The 20,000-nt window shown below is 43.2% G+C and overlaps 2 protein-coding genes across 6 annotated transcripts in view; one reads left to right on the top strand and one right to left on the bottom strand.

Annotated features, from left to right (window-relative positions):
• Positions 1-4,589, bottom strand: part of LOC134879902 (latent-transforming growth factor beta-binding protein 4) — a 31,465-nt gene extending 26,876 nt beyond the window's left edge. Inside the window, 1 exon segment of the mRNA XM_063906463.1 lies at positions 4,109-4,589. Within this exon segment, the coding sequence (XP_063762533.1) occupies positions 4,109-4,364 (256 nt within the window). The 5' untranslated portion in view covers positions 4,365-4,589.
• Positions 4,590-19,395: 14,806 nt separating this feature from the next.
• The window catches only part of ilkap (integrin-linked kinase-associated serine/threonine phosphatase), a 6,689-nt gene continuing 6,084 nt past the window's right edge, over positions 19,396-20,000 (top strand). For all 5 annotated transcript variants that reach the window (XR_010167883.1, XR_010167884.1, XM_063906509.1 and 2 more), the window contains exon 1: positions 19,396-19,616. The gene's annotated coding sequence lies outside the window, so the exon portion shown is untranslated. The remainder of the gene's footprint in view (positions 19,617-20,000) is intronic.

Below are 20,000 nucleotides of genomic sequence, written 5' to 3'. Positions count from 1 at the left end.
GTCTCATTTTGAACCTGGAGATTAAATCCACACCCTTCATGTAATGGGCGACTAAAGTTAGGCTCAAAACGAGATGAATAAATATCTGGTTTTGGGAGGAAAAGGAAGACACAGTTCTTTGTTTGTCCTTTTAATGCACCACACACACACAAAGGCAGTTCACCTTATCCTGGTTGCTGTTGGCTGATATCATTGTTATTGTCCAAAACAATCTTGGAGCCGCGCCTCTCCAGTGGTGAAAGGAGCAAAGAATCAAATCTAAAAATGAATCACACTTTCACACCTTTAGAGCTCATTTGTTCAAATTGTGTCAGCCAGGCATTAAAGATACACACACACACACACACACACACACACACACACACACACACACACACACACACACACACACACACACACACACACACACACACACACACACACACACACACACACACACACACACACACACACACACACACACACACACACACACACACACACAGGCCAACACTAACACACATCCATCATGTTTACAGCCGGCCTGGAAATACTCGCCGTCGGTTTCACAACACTCTACTGTTTACTCTCCGGCTGTCGCTGCTGCACAGATGCATTGTGGGAACCCCGCCCTCTCTCACCAGCCACTTCCTTACTTCCCGTTCGACAGGATGCGAGGGTAAATTAGACGATAATACCCAGAAGTCTGTGCGACAGGAAGGAAACCTGCTGCTTTAGAGCAGGTTCTCGTCGTAAACATAACCAGGTAGAGAAACTGCGAACATCCCGTGTGTTGTGATGAGCTGCATTACCTGCCACGGGTATTCTGCAAACCTCGAGGTCAAAACAGTAAAAGCAAAGTGCCTTAAACCTGCACTCCCTCTGATATCCAGCAGGGGGCTAGAACAAGTCAGATTGTATAGAAGTCTATGAAAAAATTAGCCAACTACTCTAGTCATTTACTCCCTCAGTAAACACGGCCCTGCTGAGTGTACGGTCCCAGATCCCACAGTCTGAAGTCTTCTTGTATGACAGTGAGTGATGGTCCCAGTTAGAGTAAAGTGGATGATAGAGCAGCGTCACTTCCCGTCCCATTGACGGACCCGCCCACTTTCGACTCTAAGCGACTCAAAAATCAGATTTTCTTTCCTGTTATTTAGGGCAAAGTGTGTTCAGAGCGGACGGAGAGGACAGAGATCGAGTCGACACAGAGACGGTACGGCAGGCAGGATTTGTGTCGATATTACAGCAGATCTCTGGCGTTAATCCTCCTTCTGTCTGCTGAGACGGTTCTGATCCTTTCACTCTGTGTCATTGTATGTTCCTGGTTCAATTTGACCCAAACACAACCAAAGGGTCCAGAATGTGAGCATGAAATGTTTTCAATGACGAGTTCAGATGAGTTCACGACAGACCGCTCTGTTCTTCTTCAAACCGTTGTGTAAACGCCTCACACACACATGTTGCGTGTGTGTAAACACTGTGACCTAATTATTATCCTGGACACTGCCCCACAGATGGCCTGCATCAACACACACACACACACACACACACACACACACACACAGTTTGTCGGAGGTCTCTGGGGCATAAGAGTGAAAACAGAAATGGACCAAAGGAGCGTTCAGGAATAAACAGAGAGCGTAAACAAAGACAGGATGCAGAGTTAGAAACACGAGGCGTTTCAATCGGATTATTATAAAGAGTTCCAAACAGTACTTCAGTCTGTTCAGTTTTCCTTTTGAGGCGAAAGAAAGTCTGTGTTCGTGTTCACGGGTCTGATCCCTGACCCCATGATGTCATCACATCGTCCTCTGCTGCAGTGTGTGTGTGTGTGTGTGTGTGTGTGTGTGTGTGTGTGGGCTGTCCAGTATTACCTCATCGCTGCGTTAAACATTCACACATCACCAACAAAATATCCTGGGCTGGCACATCTGTGTGTGTGTGTGTGTGTGTGTGTGTGTGTGTGTGTGTGTGTGTGTGTGTGATAAATCAAAGCCACATGTCAGCAGTGTTGCTCCTCTCTCTTTCATCCCCTGTACATTGAGCTAAAGCTCAGATGGTTCCCCAGACGCTGTGCCTTCGATCGGCTGCGTGTTCCAGGGGAACGTGTCAGACCCTCACCCTGAATCTACCATGGAGCATCAGGGTCGTCAAGAGGCATGGCGCTGGGGGAGGAAGGGAGCCCCGTCTGCTCTGATTGGTCCACCGCTTAGAGATGTCCCGCCCCTTAGCCTATTTACCTTGTCTTGGAGCGCTATAGCCAACAGGAGCGCGAGTGTTCCATAGTGATTTCACTGTCTTCCAGAAGTAAACAAAGGAGTCCAATGGAGCCTCCTACATTTATTTATTTTCAGACAAAAGTGTTGTGTTTTCTCAGAAATGTGTGTCTTTATATATTCTTTCGCTTTAAACTTGAATCTTAAAAATTCTGACTTGTTTTCAGGATATTTCTCGGGGATTTGTTCTCCCTTACGAATTGGAAACATGCAACACGTTTTAACTCCAGATACACCAGAAGGAATCTGACCTGTGATCAGTTCAAACGGCTCTGATTCAACCTTGGTCAAATATCAATCAGCTGCAGGTCACATGACGCAGTGCCATATGTTTCTGTCAGTCTGCGGCTTTAAGGTTCTATAGTCCTGTGTTTTCATTCAGTTTATGTCCTGTAGCAGTTACAGGTCAACTCTCTTGTGTTTCAATAGAAATAAAGTAGGATTGGAAATAAAAAAGATCAGCAGAAATAATTCCAGTAAAAACGTGAATCATTTTATGAAAAAAAGCAGAAATGTATGTTTTTTAAATGACGACGATTAAAGTTTGATATCTGGAGAAGAAACAACTCGTTTAATTGGTTTTAAACGTCAAAATAATGTCAGGGAAAGTTGTAGAAACATCTTTAAATATATGGATGTACTTCTGTACAGACTACAGATGTATAGGGTATAAGTACAACTAACAGATGAAACCCCCCCACTCCCTTACTGACATTAACACTATTATTTTTGATATTACCAGTTTCCTGACATCTTAGGTTTAAATATGCTAATGAAACTGCTGGTTCATTGAGGAGCAATCTGCAGACACAAACAGACAAGAATAAGCATTCACTAGTTTGAATGTAATGGAAGATAAATAGGCCTAAAAATGAACCAGAGCAGGAGAAAAGTGTCTCACCTTTAACAAGACAGAAGTCAGGGTTTGCATGCTGCAGGAATAAAACACGACTCAACCCTGAAATTATTTCTCCTCTGCAGCAGACATGCAGACACAGGGAGAGGACATGGAGAGGAAGCAAAACCAGCCCAGAAAATCCTCAGTGCATGAACAGAAAGTTCTTGCCTGCAGTGTCTCACTTCTAACAAAACATTCTGCGTGACACACCCAGCTCTACGGAGGCCCACAGGTGCCAACACAACGTCCCAAACCTCCTCCATCAGGAGGAACGTGCTGCAGCTCCAGGAAGGATGCAGATACAGAAACACAAATCAGAACTCATGCAGAAACATCTGCAGCAGCTCTTCAACACATGCAGCATCTAGAGAACATTCAGCAGCTTGAGGAAACATGAGCAGTTTACTGAAAGCTGCAGAATCCAAACGCTAAACAGTGTTTTGTGCACAAAAGGAAAACAAGTTTCTAGCTGTAGTGACTCACTTCTCACAGGACAGAACAGAGTGTTTGCATCTTGCAGGATTCAAAAACGTTCTGCTCGACACACGGAGCGCCATATATCTGTGTAGTTGATATCCACTCAAAACTAACTTAAAAATTCACCATTGAGTGTCGAGTGTTTTCACCTGCAGTGTAACGGAATACTGTCTGCATCCTGCAGGATGGCTCATCATAGTATATCTGTCTACCTGATGTCTTCACATCCAAACACAGGAAGAAGACAAGACTTAAAACCTTTAACAGGACAGAGGAAAGGGTTTGCATCTTGCAGGAAAAGCATTATGCAACAGAATATATCTGTCTATCTCCAAACAGAATAAGTCCAGTGGACTGGAGCACGAAGAGAGTGAGCTGCATGAGAGGGAACCTGTGGAGTCTCACTTCTAACAGGACAGAGTGTTGCATGTTGCAGGATTAAAAAGTTCTGCAAACAGGGGAATGTTGAACTCACAGACTCTGAAGCCCGGTCCGCGGGAGCCGTCCCTCGGCCGTCCAGCTGCCCCGTCGCTGTACAGCGTGGTCAGGTTGCTTCTCTCGCATAAGTTGACGCAACGGTCTTGGCTGCAGCGCACCTTGCAGATGGTGGGCGTGAACATCACCTGGATCCTCTCCACCGCCCCGCCGCCACCTCCCCCGCCCGTCTGTCCGTCGGCTGCAGAGAGGAGCACGGTGAGACACAGAGAGCTGAAGAAGCCGAGCGGCCGCATTGTGAGGCGAGCAGTCACTGACTGCTCCAACAGAGCTGCATCGTCCAGAAAACTCCCCAAAAAACACAGAGTCTCAAAACCTCCCCTCTAAGGAGCAGCGTCGAGGAGAGAGGGCGAGTTTCCCCTCTCTCGCTGTTTTCCCCTAAACACTGTGTGTGTGTGTGTGTGTGAGAGAAAGAGAGAGAGAGAAAGAGAGGTACAGAGATAATTGGAAGCAGTGTGCAGGACTGGGCTGGGATCCAAACAAAATGTTTAGCAGGGATCTGATCCATCAGCTCAGGGAGAGAGAGAGAGAGAGAGAGAGAGAGAGAGAGGGGGAGAGGGAGGGGGGTACAGTAAGTGAGGCTCTCTCTCTCTTCTTCTCTTCTTTTTTTCAGTTTGAGCCTCTTCTTCTTCTGCTGCTGCTGCTCACACAGTTTCATAACTGCAGAGGACGTCAGGCTGATGATGCAACCTGGTTTAAGTTTCACATTCAGAGAACATCCAGCAGCTCAGAGAGGGAGAAAACCTCACCCACAGAGGAGCAGCTGTGTGGCTCTCACTCACCCTGCGTTACCCCAGACTCCTTTAAATACGTGCATTCTTTAAAGTGTTCTCTCCAGCTTATGTTCAGGTGTATGTGGAGGAGAGAGGACTCTTTAAAGTAGAGACACTACATACTGATATACACCTGAACATCAGCAGGAGAGGACTCTTTAAAGTAGAGACTCTACATACTGACATACACCTGAACATCAGCAGGAGAGGACTCTTTAAAGTAGAGACTCTACATACTGATATACACCTGAACATCAGCAGGAGAGGACTCTTTAAAGTAGAGACACTACATACTGATATACACCTGAACATCAGCAGGAGAGGACTCTTTAAAGTAGAGACTCTACATACTGATATACACCTGAACATCAGCAGGAGAGGACTCTTTAAAGTAGAGACTCTACATACTGATATACACCTGAACATCAGCAGGAGAGGACTCTTTAAAGTAGAGACACTACATACTGATATACACCTGAACATCAGCAGGAGAGGACTCTTTAAAGTAGAGACACTACATACTGATATACACCTGAACATCAACAGGAGAGGACTCTTTAAAGTAGAGACTCTACATACTGATATACACCTGAACATCAACAGGAGAGGACTCTTTAAAGTAGAGACACTACATACTGATATACACCTGAACATCAGCAGGAGAGGACTCTTTAAAGTAGAGACTCTACATACTGATATACACCTGAACATCAGCAGGAGAGGACTCTTTAAACGAGTGGTATGAAGGCTGTAAAGCTTTAGCTTTATTTAGGGAAAATGTGATGCCTGCACCCCCCCCTCCTCCCCACAGACCCTCCCTCAGGGGCCCAGCAGACCGTGGTGGTGTTAATGTGGGAAAGAGTGTGAAGTTTGTCTATGAGCTCATGTCCTGACACACACACACACACACACACACACACACACACACACACACACACACACACACACACACACACACACACACACACACACACACACACACACACACACACACACACACACACACACACACACACACACACACACACACACACACACACACACACACACACACACACACACACACACACACACACACACACACACAGCTGATAAAAAGTGGAGCTCAAATTAAATATTTAGTGAATACTTAATTTAACTTCTTGGCCCGGTTCCATTCATCATGTTGGATATTTTAATAATAATATTGAGTATATTTATGTTTCCTGTAATATTCCATATGTTTTAGGGAAAGCCGGTAAAGGTGGAGCTCATTGCAAGCACATTATAGATTTGTATTTTGGGGATTTCAATATCTATTATAATTATTTTGCAAAAGACCTTTAAGGGATTGTATTATTAATTGAAAATGTGCAACTCATGATTCATGATGTTTTATTAAGGATTACTTTTCCTGAAAGAATTTAAGTCGTATGTTCGACTTTTTGACTCTTTCTGCAAAACGAGTCGTTTTATAATTGAACTCTAACACTTTGGTTTTTTACTCAAAATACAAATCTGTTCTGTTCGCATTTTTAGTTTTAAGAATTAGGCGTTGCATCTCTTGCATTCAAAGGTGCTTTAATCCTCCCGGGGGATAAATAACCTCCACCTTAACTTTCTTTTGTGTGCACGCTGCTCAATAACAGGAAGGGTAACAGGTCTGATCCAGAGGCTGTTTTAACATTATGTGTTATCAGCAGCAGCAGAAACACATTCCTGCAGTGTGGAGTCACAGCCAATCTGTGTGTGTGTGTGTGTGTGTGTGTGTGTGTGTGTGTGTGTGTTGAGGTCGTGTTAACATGTTTAAAACAGCAGACTGTAGATTATAATGTCTGCTACAACACCAGATAAACTGAGTAAACAGAGGTCATGGAAAACGCTCAAATGAAAACACAGTGAATACTGAAGCGATGAGGAGTATCACAACAGAACCATGCTGAATGAAATGTAGAATACATGAGAATAGAACATTTCAAATGATGTCCAAAAGTCAGATCTAATGCTGCCTTCACTGGCTGTCAGAATAGCCTGGAAAACTCACACTAATTAAACACAAATACACGAGCGCTGAATATCATAACTGTAATTATCTTCTACCAACCGGCCTGATCAAATGTAAAATAAAATATCCGATCAGATAAAGATCGAACGATGCATTCAAGGGACGTCGGATTAATCAGGAAAATGTGTTCCTAAATTAATGCAAATAAACATACGCCAATACATTTGTATGTTAATTGAAATATGCTGATTGCACCTCAGAAAAGCAGGTTCCTAAAAACAAACATTACGACTGTGGCGCAGGGGGATAGTGCGCTGATCTTAGGATCAGGGGGAGCGCTGGTTCAATCCCCACTTCAGTCAGCATGTGGTTGTGTCCCTGGGCGAGACACCCCAAATTGCTCCTGTATGTCCACAGTATGGAGGTCGCTCTGGATAAAGCGTCCAATGTAAACGCAGATCTGATGATGCATTCAAGTGACGTCTTCATTTAGAAAACTCATTAAAGAAACGGAGTTGACGTCATGCTGGCGTGAAATCATTGGAACTATATTATTTTGTAAGAACACGTGTAAATTATTATAATAACCATAAATGTAAATACAGATTATGCTGCATTCATGTGGTGTCCGAATAATCGGAAGCATGAGTTCCTGATCGGCTAAAGTTCTCCGGTGTAAAGTCTGAATGTTTGCATTCACTGACCTGAGGCAGCAGAGACCAGCACGGTGTACTGTCCCCTCTGAGAGAAGAACGACTTCACCGGGGTTTTCACTGAGGAGGAGGAGGAGGAGGAGGAGGAGGAGGAGGAGGAGGAGGAGGAGGACGAGGAGGAGGAGGACGACAGGGAAGCTTTCTTCTTCTCCTTCTCGATGTGCTTCATCAGCAGGGCGGCCATCTTGTCTCCTCTTCCTCCCCGAGACTTCCTCATCAGAACCGCCTGGGCCTCCCTCACACTGAAACACAGAGATACACTAAATATATCGTCCGTCCGTCAGTCAGTCAGTCAGACAGACAGTCAGTCAGACAGTCAGTCAGACAGACAGACAGTCAGACAGTCAGTCAGTCAGTCAGTCAGACAGACAGACAGTCAGACAGTCAGTCAGACAGACAGACAGTCAGACAGTCAGTCAGTCAGTCAGTGACTTAGTTACTTTGTGACATAGCTAGTCCCTAACTGGTGTTAGTCAGTCAGTCAGTCAGTCAGTCAGTCAGTCAGTCAGTCAGACAGACAGACAGACAGACAGACAGACAGACAGACAGACAGACAGACAGACACACACACAGTCACACAGTCAGTCAGTCAGTCAGTCAGTCAGTCAGACAGACAGACAGACAGTCAGAAAGTCAGTCAGTCAGACAGACAGTCAGTCACACAGTCAGTCAGTGAGTCAGACAGACAGTCAGACAGTCAGACAGTCAGTCACACAGTCAGTCAGTCAGTCAGACAGTCAGTCAGTCAGTCAGTCAGTCAGACAGTCAGTCAGTCAGACAGTCAGTCAGTCAGTCAGTCAGACAGTCAGTCAGTGAGTCAGACAGACAGTCAGATAGTCAGTCAGTCAGACAGTCAGTCAGTCAGACAGTCAGATAGTCAGTCAGACAGTCAGACAGTCAGTCAGACAGTCAGTCAGTCAGTCAGTCAGACAGTCAGTCAGTGAGTCAGACAGACAGTCAGATAGTCAGTCAGTCAGACAGTCAGTCAGTCAGACAGTCAGATAGTCAGTCAGACAGTCAGACAACAGTTTGAGGACACATTGAAGGCGCGGTGATAAAGCAGGGAGCCCTGATGGAGGGCTTCCTCTGAAGGAGGGTGTGTTCCTGCAGATTTAGAGTCTTTCAGCCGAGAGAGACGGGTCGTAAACAGGATGGAAATGCTGCACAAAGGATCAAACTACCACACTTGGTTTCCTCAGATGTATGGACTATAAAGAGAATGTTTCCACAGCGCTCTCGTTACAGAAAGTATTTCATCTCCTGTACGATGAAGAATATTCTTGTTCTCTGTCCTGGTAACTTCTTTCTGCCCTCAATATATTTTATTGAGCCATTTTCGCTAAATATTTGTACCCTTCATTTGTTTTTCATATTTATTCTTAATACTTTTTATTTAGTAATTTGGGAACATCTGTATTTAATATGTTGCTGTTATTATATTTATATTCACACGTTGTAATTTACACGTCTTCTGTAGTGTATTCCACTCAACACATCAAAAAGCCCCTTGGTTTTCATATCAACCCAAGAAGCAGCAAGCCTCTCTTCCCACAGCCCGTCCTGACCTCTGACCCCTGACCTCCCCGACCCCTGCTGGTGATGATGGTTTACACTGAGGACACTTTGAGGGAAACCTGGTTTCACAAACTGACAGAAACCTCAGCAAAACCCATCCAGAAAGACGGGATACGTAAACCTTTATCAGTTTAAAGAGGCCCTGTTCTGTGCTCTGTGGCCTGTAGTGCGTTATACACTAGTTAGTGCATGTAAATGGTCTGCAGAGGCGGAAATCCCTGTGATCCTCCAGAGGGAGTGGAAATTTGTCACAGTAGAGCCATTAAACACCAAAATAAACCTGAACCTGGCCCCTTTAAACAGTGTGTGTGTGTGTGTGTGTGTGTGTGTGTGTGTGTGTGTGTGTGTGTCTCCCAGTGCACCTCTTCTATATGATTTACGGTGTGTATTATATTGGTAAGGATCTCCCCTGCTGGCTGAATAGAAAACTGCACATGTATTTTATTTTGAAATTACACTGAATAAAAAGCATGTTTCTTCCATCCCATAATCCCAACTCCTAGAAAAATATAACGTAAAAAAGAAAATACGTACATATAATAATAATAATAATAATGATAATAATAATAATAATAAAAATAATAATAATAATAATAATAATAATAATAACAACAATAATAATAATGATAATAATAATGATAATAATAATAATGATAATAATAATAATAATGATAATAATAATAATAATAATAATAATAATAATGATAATAATAATAATAATAATAATAATAATAATGATAACAATAATAATAATAATAACAATAATAATAATAATAATAATAATAATAATAATAATAATAATAATAATAATAATAATAGCATACATTTATAGAAAAAATTAGAAAAAATATAAAGTATAAATAAATAAACTCAAAAGTAAATCAAATTTAGTTGGGTTCACAGAAAGTATATATAATACAGTTTTTCATATTTATGGAATGTTTGTTGTTTTGGTAAAAATCATTCTGTGATTTATTGTCTCCGTTAAATAAATGTGTTTTATTGTTTGTATCTTAGATTATATCAATTCATGTATTTATTTTATTACGTATTCAGTCATATTTTCCTGTGATGAGTTTTCTCACCTCAGCTTCTTGGCTCCTCCTCCTTTCTTCTTCACCTCCTTCTCCTCCCCTTCATCCTCCACACATCTCCCTCTGTCTGAGTTTAAACCTGACTCCTGGTTCGGGGTTTGTCGGGCCGACCTCCTCTCCTCTCCTTTGGGACTTTCTCCTGGATGTTCAAAGGAGGCTTGGTTCTCCTCCCCCCTCGAGACACCTCCTTCCTCCTCCGTCCTGACTCCTAAACTGCCCTCTGGTTCTGGACTGGAGGTCGTCACGGGGGGGAGGAGTCTGCGGCTAGGCAATCGACAGCGGCGAAATCCGAGGCACAAGGAAGAAGAGGAAGAGGAGGAAGAGGAGGAGAGGCAGCGAGGAGAACACCTGACTGCAAGAGGAGAGGGGAGAAGGGGAGGGCACAAGATGGAAAGAAGAGTAGACAACGTCATGAGACAAGGAGAGGAGTCAAGGAAACAAAGTGAGGAGAGGAGGATCGAGGTGGATAGGAGAGAAGGAGGATACAAGGTGAGGGGACAATGGAAGGAGACGAGGGAAGGAGACAGGATAGGAGAGGTGAGAAGCATGGAAGAAAGAAGAGGAGGCAAGCAGGCGAGGAGGCGAGAGAAGACAAAGATGAGAGGAGGAAAGGAGAGAAGGGGACAAAGAAAGAAGATAAGGAGGGGAGATGAGGAAAAGGAGACAGGATAGAGGAGGAAAGAAGGAGGCGAGTGAGGAAAGGAGACAAGTGACGTGTGTGTGTGTGTGTGTGTGTGTGTGCCAATATTAAAGTGCACTTCAGACAAAAACTGTTTAAATAACCTCCATTTTCACCAATGCGTGAACTACACACACACACACACACACACACATATGGGTTTTAGCGCATGTAAATGGTCTGCAGAGGCTAAAATCCCTGTGTTCTTCCAGAGGGAGTTTCTCTTCCACACTCCCCTCCCCCCCCCCCCCCCGCCTGAAACGCCTCCATTGGACTCCTCTGTTTACTTCCGGAACAGAGTGACATCACTATGGAACTTTCACTCTGATGATGCTAAGGGGCGGGACATCTCTAAGGGGTTGACCCAATCACAGCAGAGACCGTTTTAAAGCATGGAGACATGTCCCAGTAGAGACATAAAATACTGATATACACCTGGAGATGAAATAAAAAATAGCTAATGGTATATATAATAATTTAAATGGGGAGTGGGTTTGGGGGGCCTGCAGTGCGCTCCTTGTTTTGTAACATTATATTATTAAACTAAGCTGGGGAAGGAGAGGCTCATTTAATGATTTGACATATTTTAGTGAAATAAACGTGGTGCATTAAATCGAGTTGTAAATCAGTTCAGAACCGTAGTATGGGTGGAAGTGGTCTGTACTCACGTTTGATGCATCGTCGCGTTTTGAGTGATAGAGTCCATCCGGCACAGCAACGCCCTGCACACACCTGAGCGCTGAACACAGGTGATTCACAGATAACTTATATATTCAACTAAACGAGTCATGGGACGCTGACTGAAACATAAAGCCAAATAAATGTCGTCAATATTAATCAATACTTAAAATGTATACATAATTAATATTGAGTTTGTAAATCAAGGTGATGAGCAGAGAAGAGGAGACAAGAACAGGCAAGGAGGGGAGGCATAGAGAGGAGACAAGGAGACGAAAATAGGAGATAAAAGTAATGAGAGGAAAAGAGGAGAAGGGACGGGAGAGGAGACAAGGAGACGAGAGAAGGATGCAAGAGAGGAGAGGAGAGAAGAGGAGAAAAGGAAGTGAAAGAAAGAAAGGAGACAGAGAGGTGTGTGTGTGTGTGTGTGTGTGTGTGTGTGTGTGTGTGTGTGTGTGTGTGTGTGTGTGTGTTTCCCTTTATTTGAAGAAGCTAATCAATTGACTTTATTTAAAAGACGTTCAGCTGTAAAACCGAGACAACTACAGACCCACTTTAGAGTCTCACTGCAGACCCGTCCCTTGAGAGGAAGAGAGCACAGTGTTATCGTACGGAGGAGCATTAGAGGGCCACATGGAGAAGTCCAAAATCTGTTGAGTTTTTTCTAAAGATGTTTTTTTTCTATATAAATTCTGACTTTTTTTCTTTGAAAAATGTCACTTTTTTCGGAGAGTTAAGACCTTTTTTCTCAAAGTGTGTTTTTTGGCCCCAAAATAAATCCTTAAATTTAAAAAAAAAAAATTAAATCTGCCTTTTTTTTTGTCCTAACTCCTGAATCTGACTGTTTTTTCTCAGAATATATTTTTCTCAGAATTATGACCTCTTCAAGTTAATGTGATTGTTATATACCACCTCCGGTAATTCCGGTACCACCTCCGGTACCACCCAGAAAGAGGATTTATAAAGTCTGCAGACACACTTAGCTGCAGAACACATGATGATGAAGTGGGCTTTGAGACGTCCACAGCAAGTAACACAACAAAAAGCACGTCTGTGTAGCTAATATAAGAAATGTGTTGCATATCATCAAACGCATCAAAGGAGGAACCCTCTGCATACCATCGAACGTTTCCTCGCATCAAAGGAGGAACCCTCTGCATATCATCGAACGTTTCCTCGCATCAAGGAGGAACCCTCTGTAGATCATCGAACGTTTCCTCGCATCAAAGGAGGAACTTTAAGTTTTTCAGCCTGAAGTGTTAAAGTGAGATCTGATGCAGCGGAGAGTTTTAAAGCAGAGACTCAGCAGAGGATTTAATCATTACTCACAGAGAACCGCCTGCATTGTACAGGAGGCCCCCCGAGTGTGTGTGTGACCTGTATACACACAGACAGCCTGCAGACTCTGCAGTGACTCCCTGTTTAATATACAGAGCTCAGAGTGTGTGCATTCAGTTAAAATTCTCCAGCCTTTTTATTTTGGTGCCAGAGCTACAACCACTAGACTGAATTTAAGGTTCTGGTTCCTGCAGAAATGTTTCTAAATGCAGTTTTACCCTCTTAATGTGCTGCTTTCATATCAAAATAATATACATATACATTTTATTTCAAAATAAAAGGGACCATCTTGTGAACCCGATGTCACATTCATGTAAAAACTCTTAGTAATAAATGAAAGTATAATTAGCTAATGAGTAAAATAAAGGATAATTAAAAAAGGAGGTGGAACATTCTGCCTGCAAACTGAATTCCCCGGATGTTTCCAGGTGTTTGAATGAGTTTGTAACATATATTGTTAACAAAACGTCTACATTAGTTAAAGGGAATCTGGATTCTTTATTGGAAGAAGAGATTCTATTTGGCCATGAATTAAATTACAGTGTCTTTATCTTCTGAAGACTAACAATGCTTGTACCAACCGTCCATCCGATAGTTGTTGAAGCATGTCATATGGATCAAAATGAATGAATGTGGTGATTGGTCCCAGGATTAAAAAACTTCAGACTGAAGCCCTTTTCTCTGCACCAGTCAATCGTAAAAGTGAATACAGAGTTCATCCAACATCCGATGAGCGTTAAAGGGTGTGTGATGGTTACATGAGATGTGCAGATAAAGATGTGTTGGTGGTGCGTTTAGCTGGGATTATATTTAAAGGGTCAGCGCTCCTTTCAGGCTCAGTTTGAAAGAGCCCTGTTGTTCTGCTCACTGGAAGTCTTTGTGAGGAAACACACAGCAGGACGGGATGGAGGAACAGCTGGCTGTGCTCAACAACACCTTCAAATAAAAGGCCCTCCTTTCTTCTTCCTGCTGCAGAACACTGAGCGCTCTGTACGCGTCACTTTCATCCTCTGCAGAAACACAGGAGCTCACAGGGAATCCCACTGACCGCAGGAATGAATGGAGCTCAGAAATATAGAAGCATGCTCTTTCCTCTGCATCAGGGAACGTGAAGAGGTCGACTACTGAAAACAATACGGACAGGGTTCGGTGGCGTCCGTCAGCTTTACTTTTCTGACTGAACTTTAGGAATAAAACAGATTTTCTTCTTTCCTACGGTGGCCGACTCGAGCAAATGTTTTCGGAGAAACTCTGCAGCTTCAGAGAGGATGCAGATTTAGAAACACAAATCAGAACTCATGCAGGAACATCTGCAGCAGCTCTTCAACACATGCAGCATCTAGAGAACATTCAGCAGAGGAAACATGAGCAGTTTACTAAAAGCTGCAGAAACCAAACGCTGCAAGAAGCTCCAACACAACGGAGACCAGGGGACACTAAAGAGAGATGCACACAGCTGGAGACCAGGGGACACTAAAGAGAGACACACACAGCTGGAGACGAGGGGACACTAAAGAGAGACGCACACAGCTGGAGACCAGGGGACACTAAAGAGAGACGCACACAGCTGGAGACCAGGGGACACTACAGAGAGACGCAAACAGCTGGAGACCAGGGGACACTAAAGAGAGACGCACACAGCTGGAGACCAGGGGACACTAAAGAGAGACGCATACAGCTGGAGACCAGGGGACACTAAAGAGAGACGCACACAGCTGGAGACCAGGGGACACTAAAGAGAGACGCACACAGCTGGAGACCAGGGGACACTAAAGAGAGACGCACACAGCTGGGGACCAGGGGACACTAAAGAGAGACGCACACAGCTGGAGACACTAAAGAGAGACGCCAACAGCTGGAGACCAGGGGACACTAAAGAGAGATGCACACAGCTGGAGACCAGGGGACACTAAAGAGAGACGCACACAGCTGGAGACCAGGGGACACTAAAGAGAGACGCACACAGCTGGAGACCAGGGGACACTAAAGAGAGACGCACACAGCTGGGGACCAGGGGACACTAAAGAGAGACGCACACAGCTGGAGACACTAAAGAGAGACGCACACAGCTGGGACCGGAGCACCGGGTGACGTTCAGGATCATAAAGCTGGATAAAAAACAAGGGTAAAAGCGCTTGGTGTGTTGGTGCATCATGGGAGTTGTAGTCTTTACCTTCTCACTTCTCTTAACTTGCATCCCTGCATCTTTTCCTTGCACATTAGTCCCTCCCACCAGGTATGCACGGAGAGATGCAAGGAAATGAGTTTCAAGAGCAATGGGACGTCCTTTCCTCCGAGCGTCACGTGAAGCGACGTCCATTTGTGATGACGCCGGAGGAGGCTACGAACTAAAGGCTAACGTTTGCTCAGCTGGTTTCTTTGATAACTAAAAATCCTGATGTTTAGGACATTTCTACCAGGAGTTTCCTCAGAGCTCTCCTCTGGAACAAACCATCCAGCTGATCAAAACCACAAACTAATTGTAGCCTTTGCAGACCATTTACATGCACTAAAACCTATAGACCACACTACAGGAGAGGGGACACCGCAGGGAGCAGAACAGGGCCTCTCTGATGAAGGCAGCCTGCCCAGTGAGACATTTGTGAGGCTGCAGGAACACGAAGGCACCAAACAGAAGTACTGAGAGTACAGCGGAGGATTACTGCAGAGAAATGTCACGAGGGCGCGAAGCTTTAAACGTCTAAAAATACAACACACAAACAAGAGCAGTGTGTGTGTGTGTGTGTGTGGGGGGGGGGGGTGTGGGTGTGTGTGTGTGGGTGTGTGTGTGTGTGTTAACAGACTAGCTGGACTTTGAAGTCAAGAAAGGGCCTTTTCCTCTTTTCACACAGTCATACAAACCCCTTTAAATCTGCTGTTGCACACACACACACACACACACACACACACACACACACACACACACACACACACACACACACACACACACACACACACACACACACACACACACACACACACACACACACACACACACACACACACACACACACACACACACACACACACACACACACACACACACACACACACACACACACACACACACACACACACACACACACACACACACACACACACACACACACACACACACACACACACACACACACACACACACACACACACACACACACACACACACTAATCCTAAACTCAGTAAACTTAGTGGGCTTATAAATGTTGTGTGTGTGTGGGGGGTGTGTGTTGACTTTACATCCATCACTTGACCGTCAGTTAGACTTGTACTTGAGGCTGCTCACACACACACACACACACACACACACACACACACACAGAATTTCACACATTCCTGAGGTGTCTGACACACCTGACAGATGCTGATTGGTTGATGTTTTATGGTCACACACACACACACACACACACACACACACACACACACACACACACACACACACACACACACACACACACACACACACACACACACACACACACACACACACACACACACACACACACACACACACACACACACACACACACACACACACACACACAGGTGAGCTGAAATTTCTCGGACGGATTTATCTTCTGTTTTGTTGTTGCTGTGATTTACACGTTAGCATTAGCATTAGCATTAGCATCAGGTTGCACATATTCAGTAGCAGTGAATCCCTGGATTACGTCAGGCACAATTTCTGTGGACGGGTCAGCGGAGGTCACTGCAGAGATTCACAGAGGATTCCTTCGGTCGTATTCTGTGGCTCGTTTTGGTCATTTCATTTAGATTTGAAGAGGTGTTCTTAATCTCGTTGTGGTTGTTTTTGTAGTTATGGTACATTCACATCTCTGTGGTAGCTTTCCTTTATTGGTAGTGGTTTTGACCTTCTTTGTGGCCCCTTTCTGTTTGTTTTATGTCCCTGGTCAATATCTGTATCGCCTTGGGAATTTTGCATGTCTTTGCAGCCTATGTTATCTTGGTAGAGGTTTGGAGTATTTTTGTGGTTGCTTTCTATCTCTTATTGGTTGTTTTGTGATCCTTTTAGTCAACATGTGTTTGTTTTGGGGATTGCACATCTCTGTTTCTGCTTCTCTTTGTGGTAATTACATGTTTCTACGGTAGTGCTTTTGACTCCTTTTGAGGTCATTTTCTGTCCTATTTTGTCCCTATTTGTTCAATATGTTTATTGTTTTGGTTGTTTTGCATCTCTTATCTTGGTAAGTGTTTTGAGTTTCATTTTGGTTGTATTCTGTCCCTTACAGATTGATTTAGGTATTTATTTGGATGTTTTCATCGTTTGGTTGATTGTGCGTCCCTCCGTGGTCTACCTTTGGTCATGTTATTTCTCTTTGTACAGGTTTTGACGTTGTATTCTGTTTCTTTTTGGGTCTATTGTTGGTTGTTTTCTGTACCTGTTTGTGTTTATATGTGTATTGTATTGCTTTTGTTATTGCTTTTGGTTTTCTTTTGGACGATTTGGTATAAAATCATTAATGGAGGAAACGATCTGCACAATGAATGATCATAATAACAGCTTATTTCAGCCTTAATATGTAAACTACTCAAGAACTTGTCAAGAAGTGTGTGTGAGATTTGGTTATTATATAGTACTAACATCTCTGAAGGCAAAACACACACTTACATCCGGTGATGAAGCCTCTGTGCACATTAAAACATAAACATAGCTGAGACCATAACCCTGTTGTGCTGTTGCTCATCATTTTCTACCATGAATGATATATTTCAGAGGTTTTTAGGTCATATTCTGTACCTTTTTTTCTGTATTGTATTGGTTATTTAGCATCTGAGTGATCTTTGTGTCTGTTTTCGGGTTATTTCATGTAACTTTCTAGAGGATTTATTTCGGTCCTTTAATTGTTGTTCAAGGTATGCTACCATAACGTAAAGCAGAGGAACACAGCTGAGAGAGAGCTGTGTCACTTCATTTCAAACTGAATCCACAGTAATGCTGTTACAGCCCACTTACAAAAAGCTGAAATGTGTGAATAAGTGTTTCTGCTCACCCGGTCAGAGGGGCACTCGCTCGGCTGAGTTTCCCCCGGGATCCCCTGACCTCCTCCGGCTTGTGATCGTCCGGGCTCCCGGGGCTCTGCAGGGATCCCTCCTCCCGGGCCGGAGGATGCTGAGCGGTGGTGTGCAGAGCTACCATCCAGGCAAAGCACAGAGACAGCCGCATGGTCACAGAGCGGATTCAAACAGCCCGTACTTCAGCTCCTCAATTAAACTGTGAGTGACGCATGGTGCGTTCCGGGGAGCGTCGGCTCATTAAAGTTCCTCAGGCTCCAGAGTCCGGCTTTATTCTACTGTCAGCCAATAGGGGCACAGGACAGCAGCCACTCTGCTCCTATTGGCTGACAGCCCTGTGACGAGCCTATCTAAATCAAGTTATAATGTAGGCTCGTATGTACATTTTATTGATCAGAACCAGAAAACCTTTATCCAAGATTCAAAGGCTTCATCCTCTCATGCAGCTACAGGGCAGGGCAATCTGAAGACTCCTCCTACAATACAAAACAATAGGTATACAACAGATACACACATTTAAAAACGAGTTATTTGTCCCAAAGGGAAGAAATGTACTTTCTGACAGCAAAAAGTAAAGAGCAAAATAGCAACATATTAATCAAGATGTGTGCATAAAAAAAAAATAGAAATCACACAAATTAAAAAGTACAAAAAGACACACCAGGTGAATAAGTGCCAGTGATAGTTTTAAAATAAAATAAGTGAAACGTGTTTAGAGTATGATGATAGAAAATCATTACATCATGACAGTAGATCCTGAGTCATTATTTGGTTTAACAAATAATCACAAGCTTTCTTAAAGTCATTCTGTTGATCAAGTTTCTCATGTATTTGTTTTCGACAGAGACGGAAGAAGAAGTACTCAGATCTGGTACTTGAGTAAAAGGGTTGATTATATTTCACATCATTAATCCAAATCTGTAAAATAACTAAAGGGATTAAAGTAAAAATACACAGTATCATAAAAGTACCTCCAAATTGTTTTTAAGTACATGAGTAAATGTAATAAGTTAGGCTACACCATCGCATATCTGTATATTCACCTGTTGAAAGTTTAACACGTCATTGTTGTTATTTTTAATTCATAGTTTTACTACATGTTTCTTCAGAAGCAAAGTATAGATGGAGACAAGGAAAACAGAACACAATCATCATCATCATCCAGGCAGGGAGTAAGTAGCATCTGCATTAATGAAATAAAGAATAGCAGTGAGTGAAGTGTGGTCTATATCATTTTAGTCCAATTACAGTTACAGTAATGGATGGAATAACTAGGAGTCTTCTTATATTATTTTATCCCATGTGTACTCTGTTTCTCTGCTGCTGCTAAAACATGCGAATCTCCCACAGGTCCGTCTTATCTGATTCTGAAATGCGGGCTCTTATTTTGAAAGCTCAAACCGGAAATCCCCTTGTTGACAGTTGATGCTAACTCGATGCTAGCAGCTGGAGCTAAACTGGAATCGAGACCAACGTTTCTGCGATTTAAATACAAATAACACGTTGAGCAGCGAACCGTAGGAATAATTTAATCAGTTTAAGGAAACTATTCACACTAACCGACTCTGCTATGTTATAATATATTACAGGAAGCTAACGGATGCTAAGCTAACAGTTCACAGGTAAATGTTGTACTTTAACTCCAATACATGTATGTAATACCTTTAGTGACTTTACAGATCTGGATATATGAAGGTAAATATAATCCCTTAAATCAGACTGTAGTTCACCTGCAGTAAATCCAGCAGCTACCCTGCAGTATACAAAGCCATTCAAACTAGCTGCACCTTTACCAGCTCTGAGAACACTTTACTGATCAATCATTATAAAACATATCAGAGATATTATTCTGAAATGGACCAATCAGACAATGACTACTTTTACTGTCACTACTTTAAGTACATTTAGAGGAGAGTACTTTCTACTTTCACTGGAGGAACATTTAGAATACTTTCACTGTGACAGAGTATTCCTACACTCTGGTACTTCTACTTTACTCAAGTACA

Source organism: Eleginops maclovinus, chromosome 18 (genome assembly GCF_036324505.1).
Source record: "Eleginops maclovinus isolate JMC-PN-2008 ecotype Puerto Natales chromosome 18, JC_Emac_rtc_rv5, whole genome shotgun sequence".
In the NCBI taxonomy this organism is placed as follows: domain Eukaryota; kingdom Metazoa; phylum Chordata; class Actinopteri; order Perciformes; family Eleginopidae; genus Eleginops; species Eleginops maclovinus.
The sequence above is the reverse complement of the archived record's forward strand: the minus strand, read 5'-3'. Positions and strand labels throughout refer to the sequence as shown.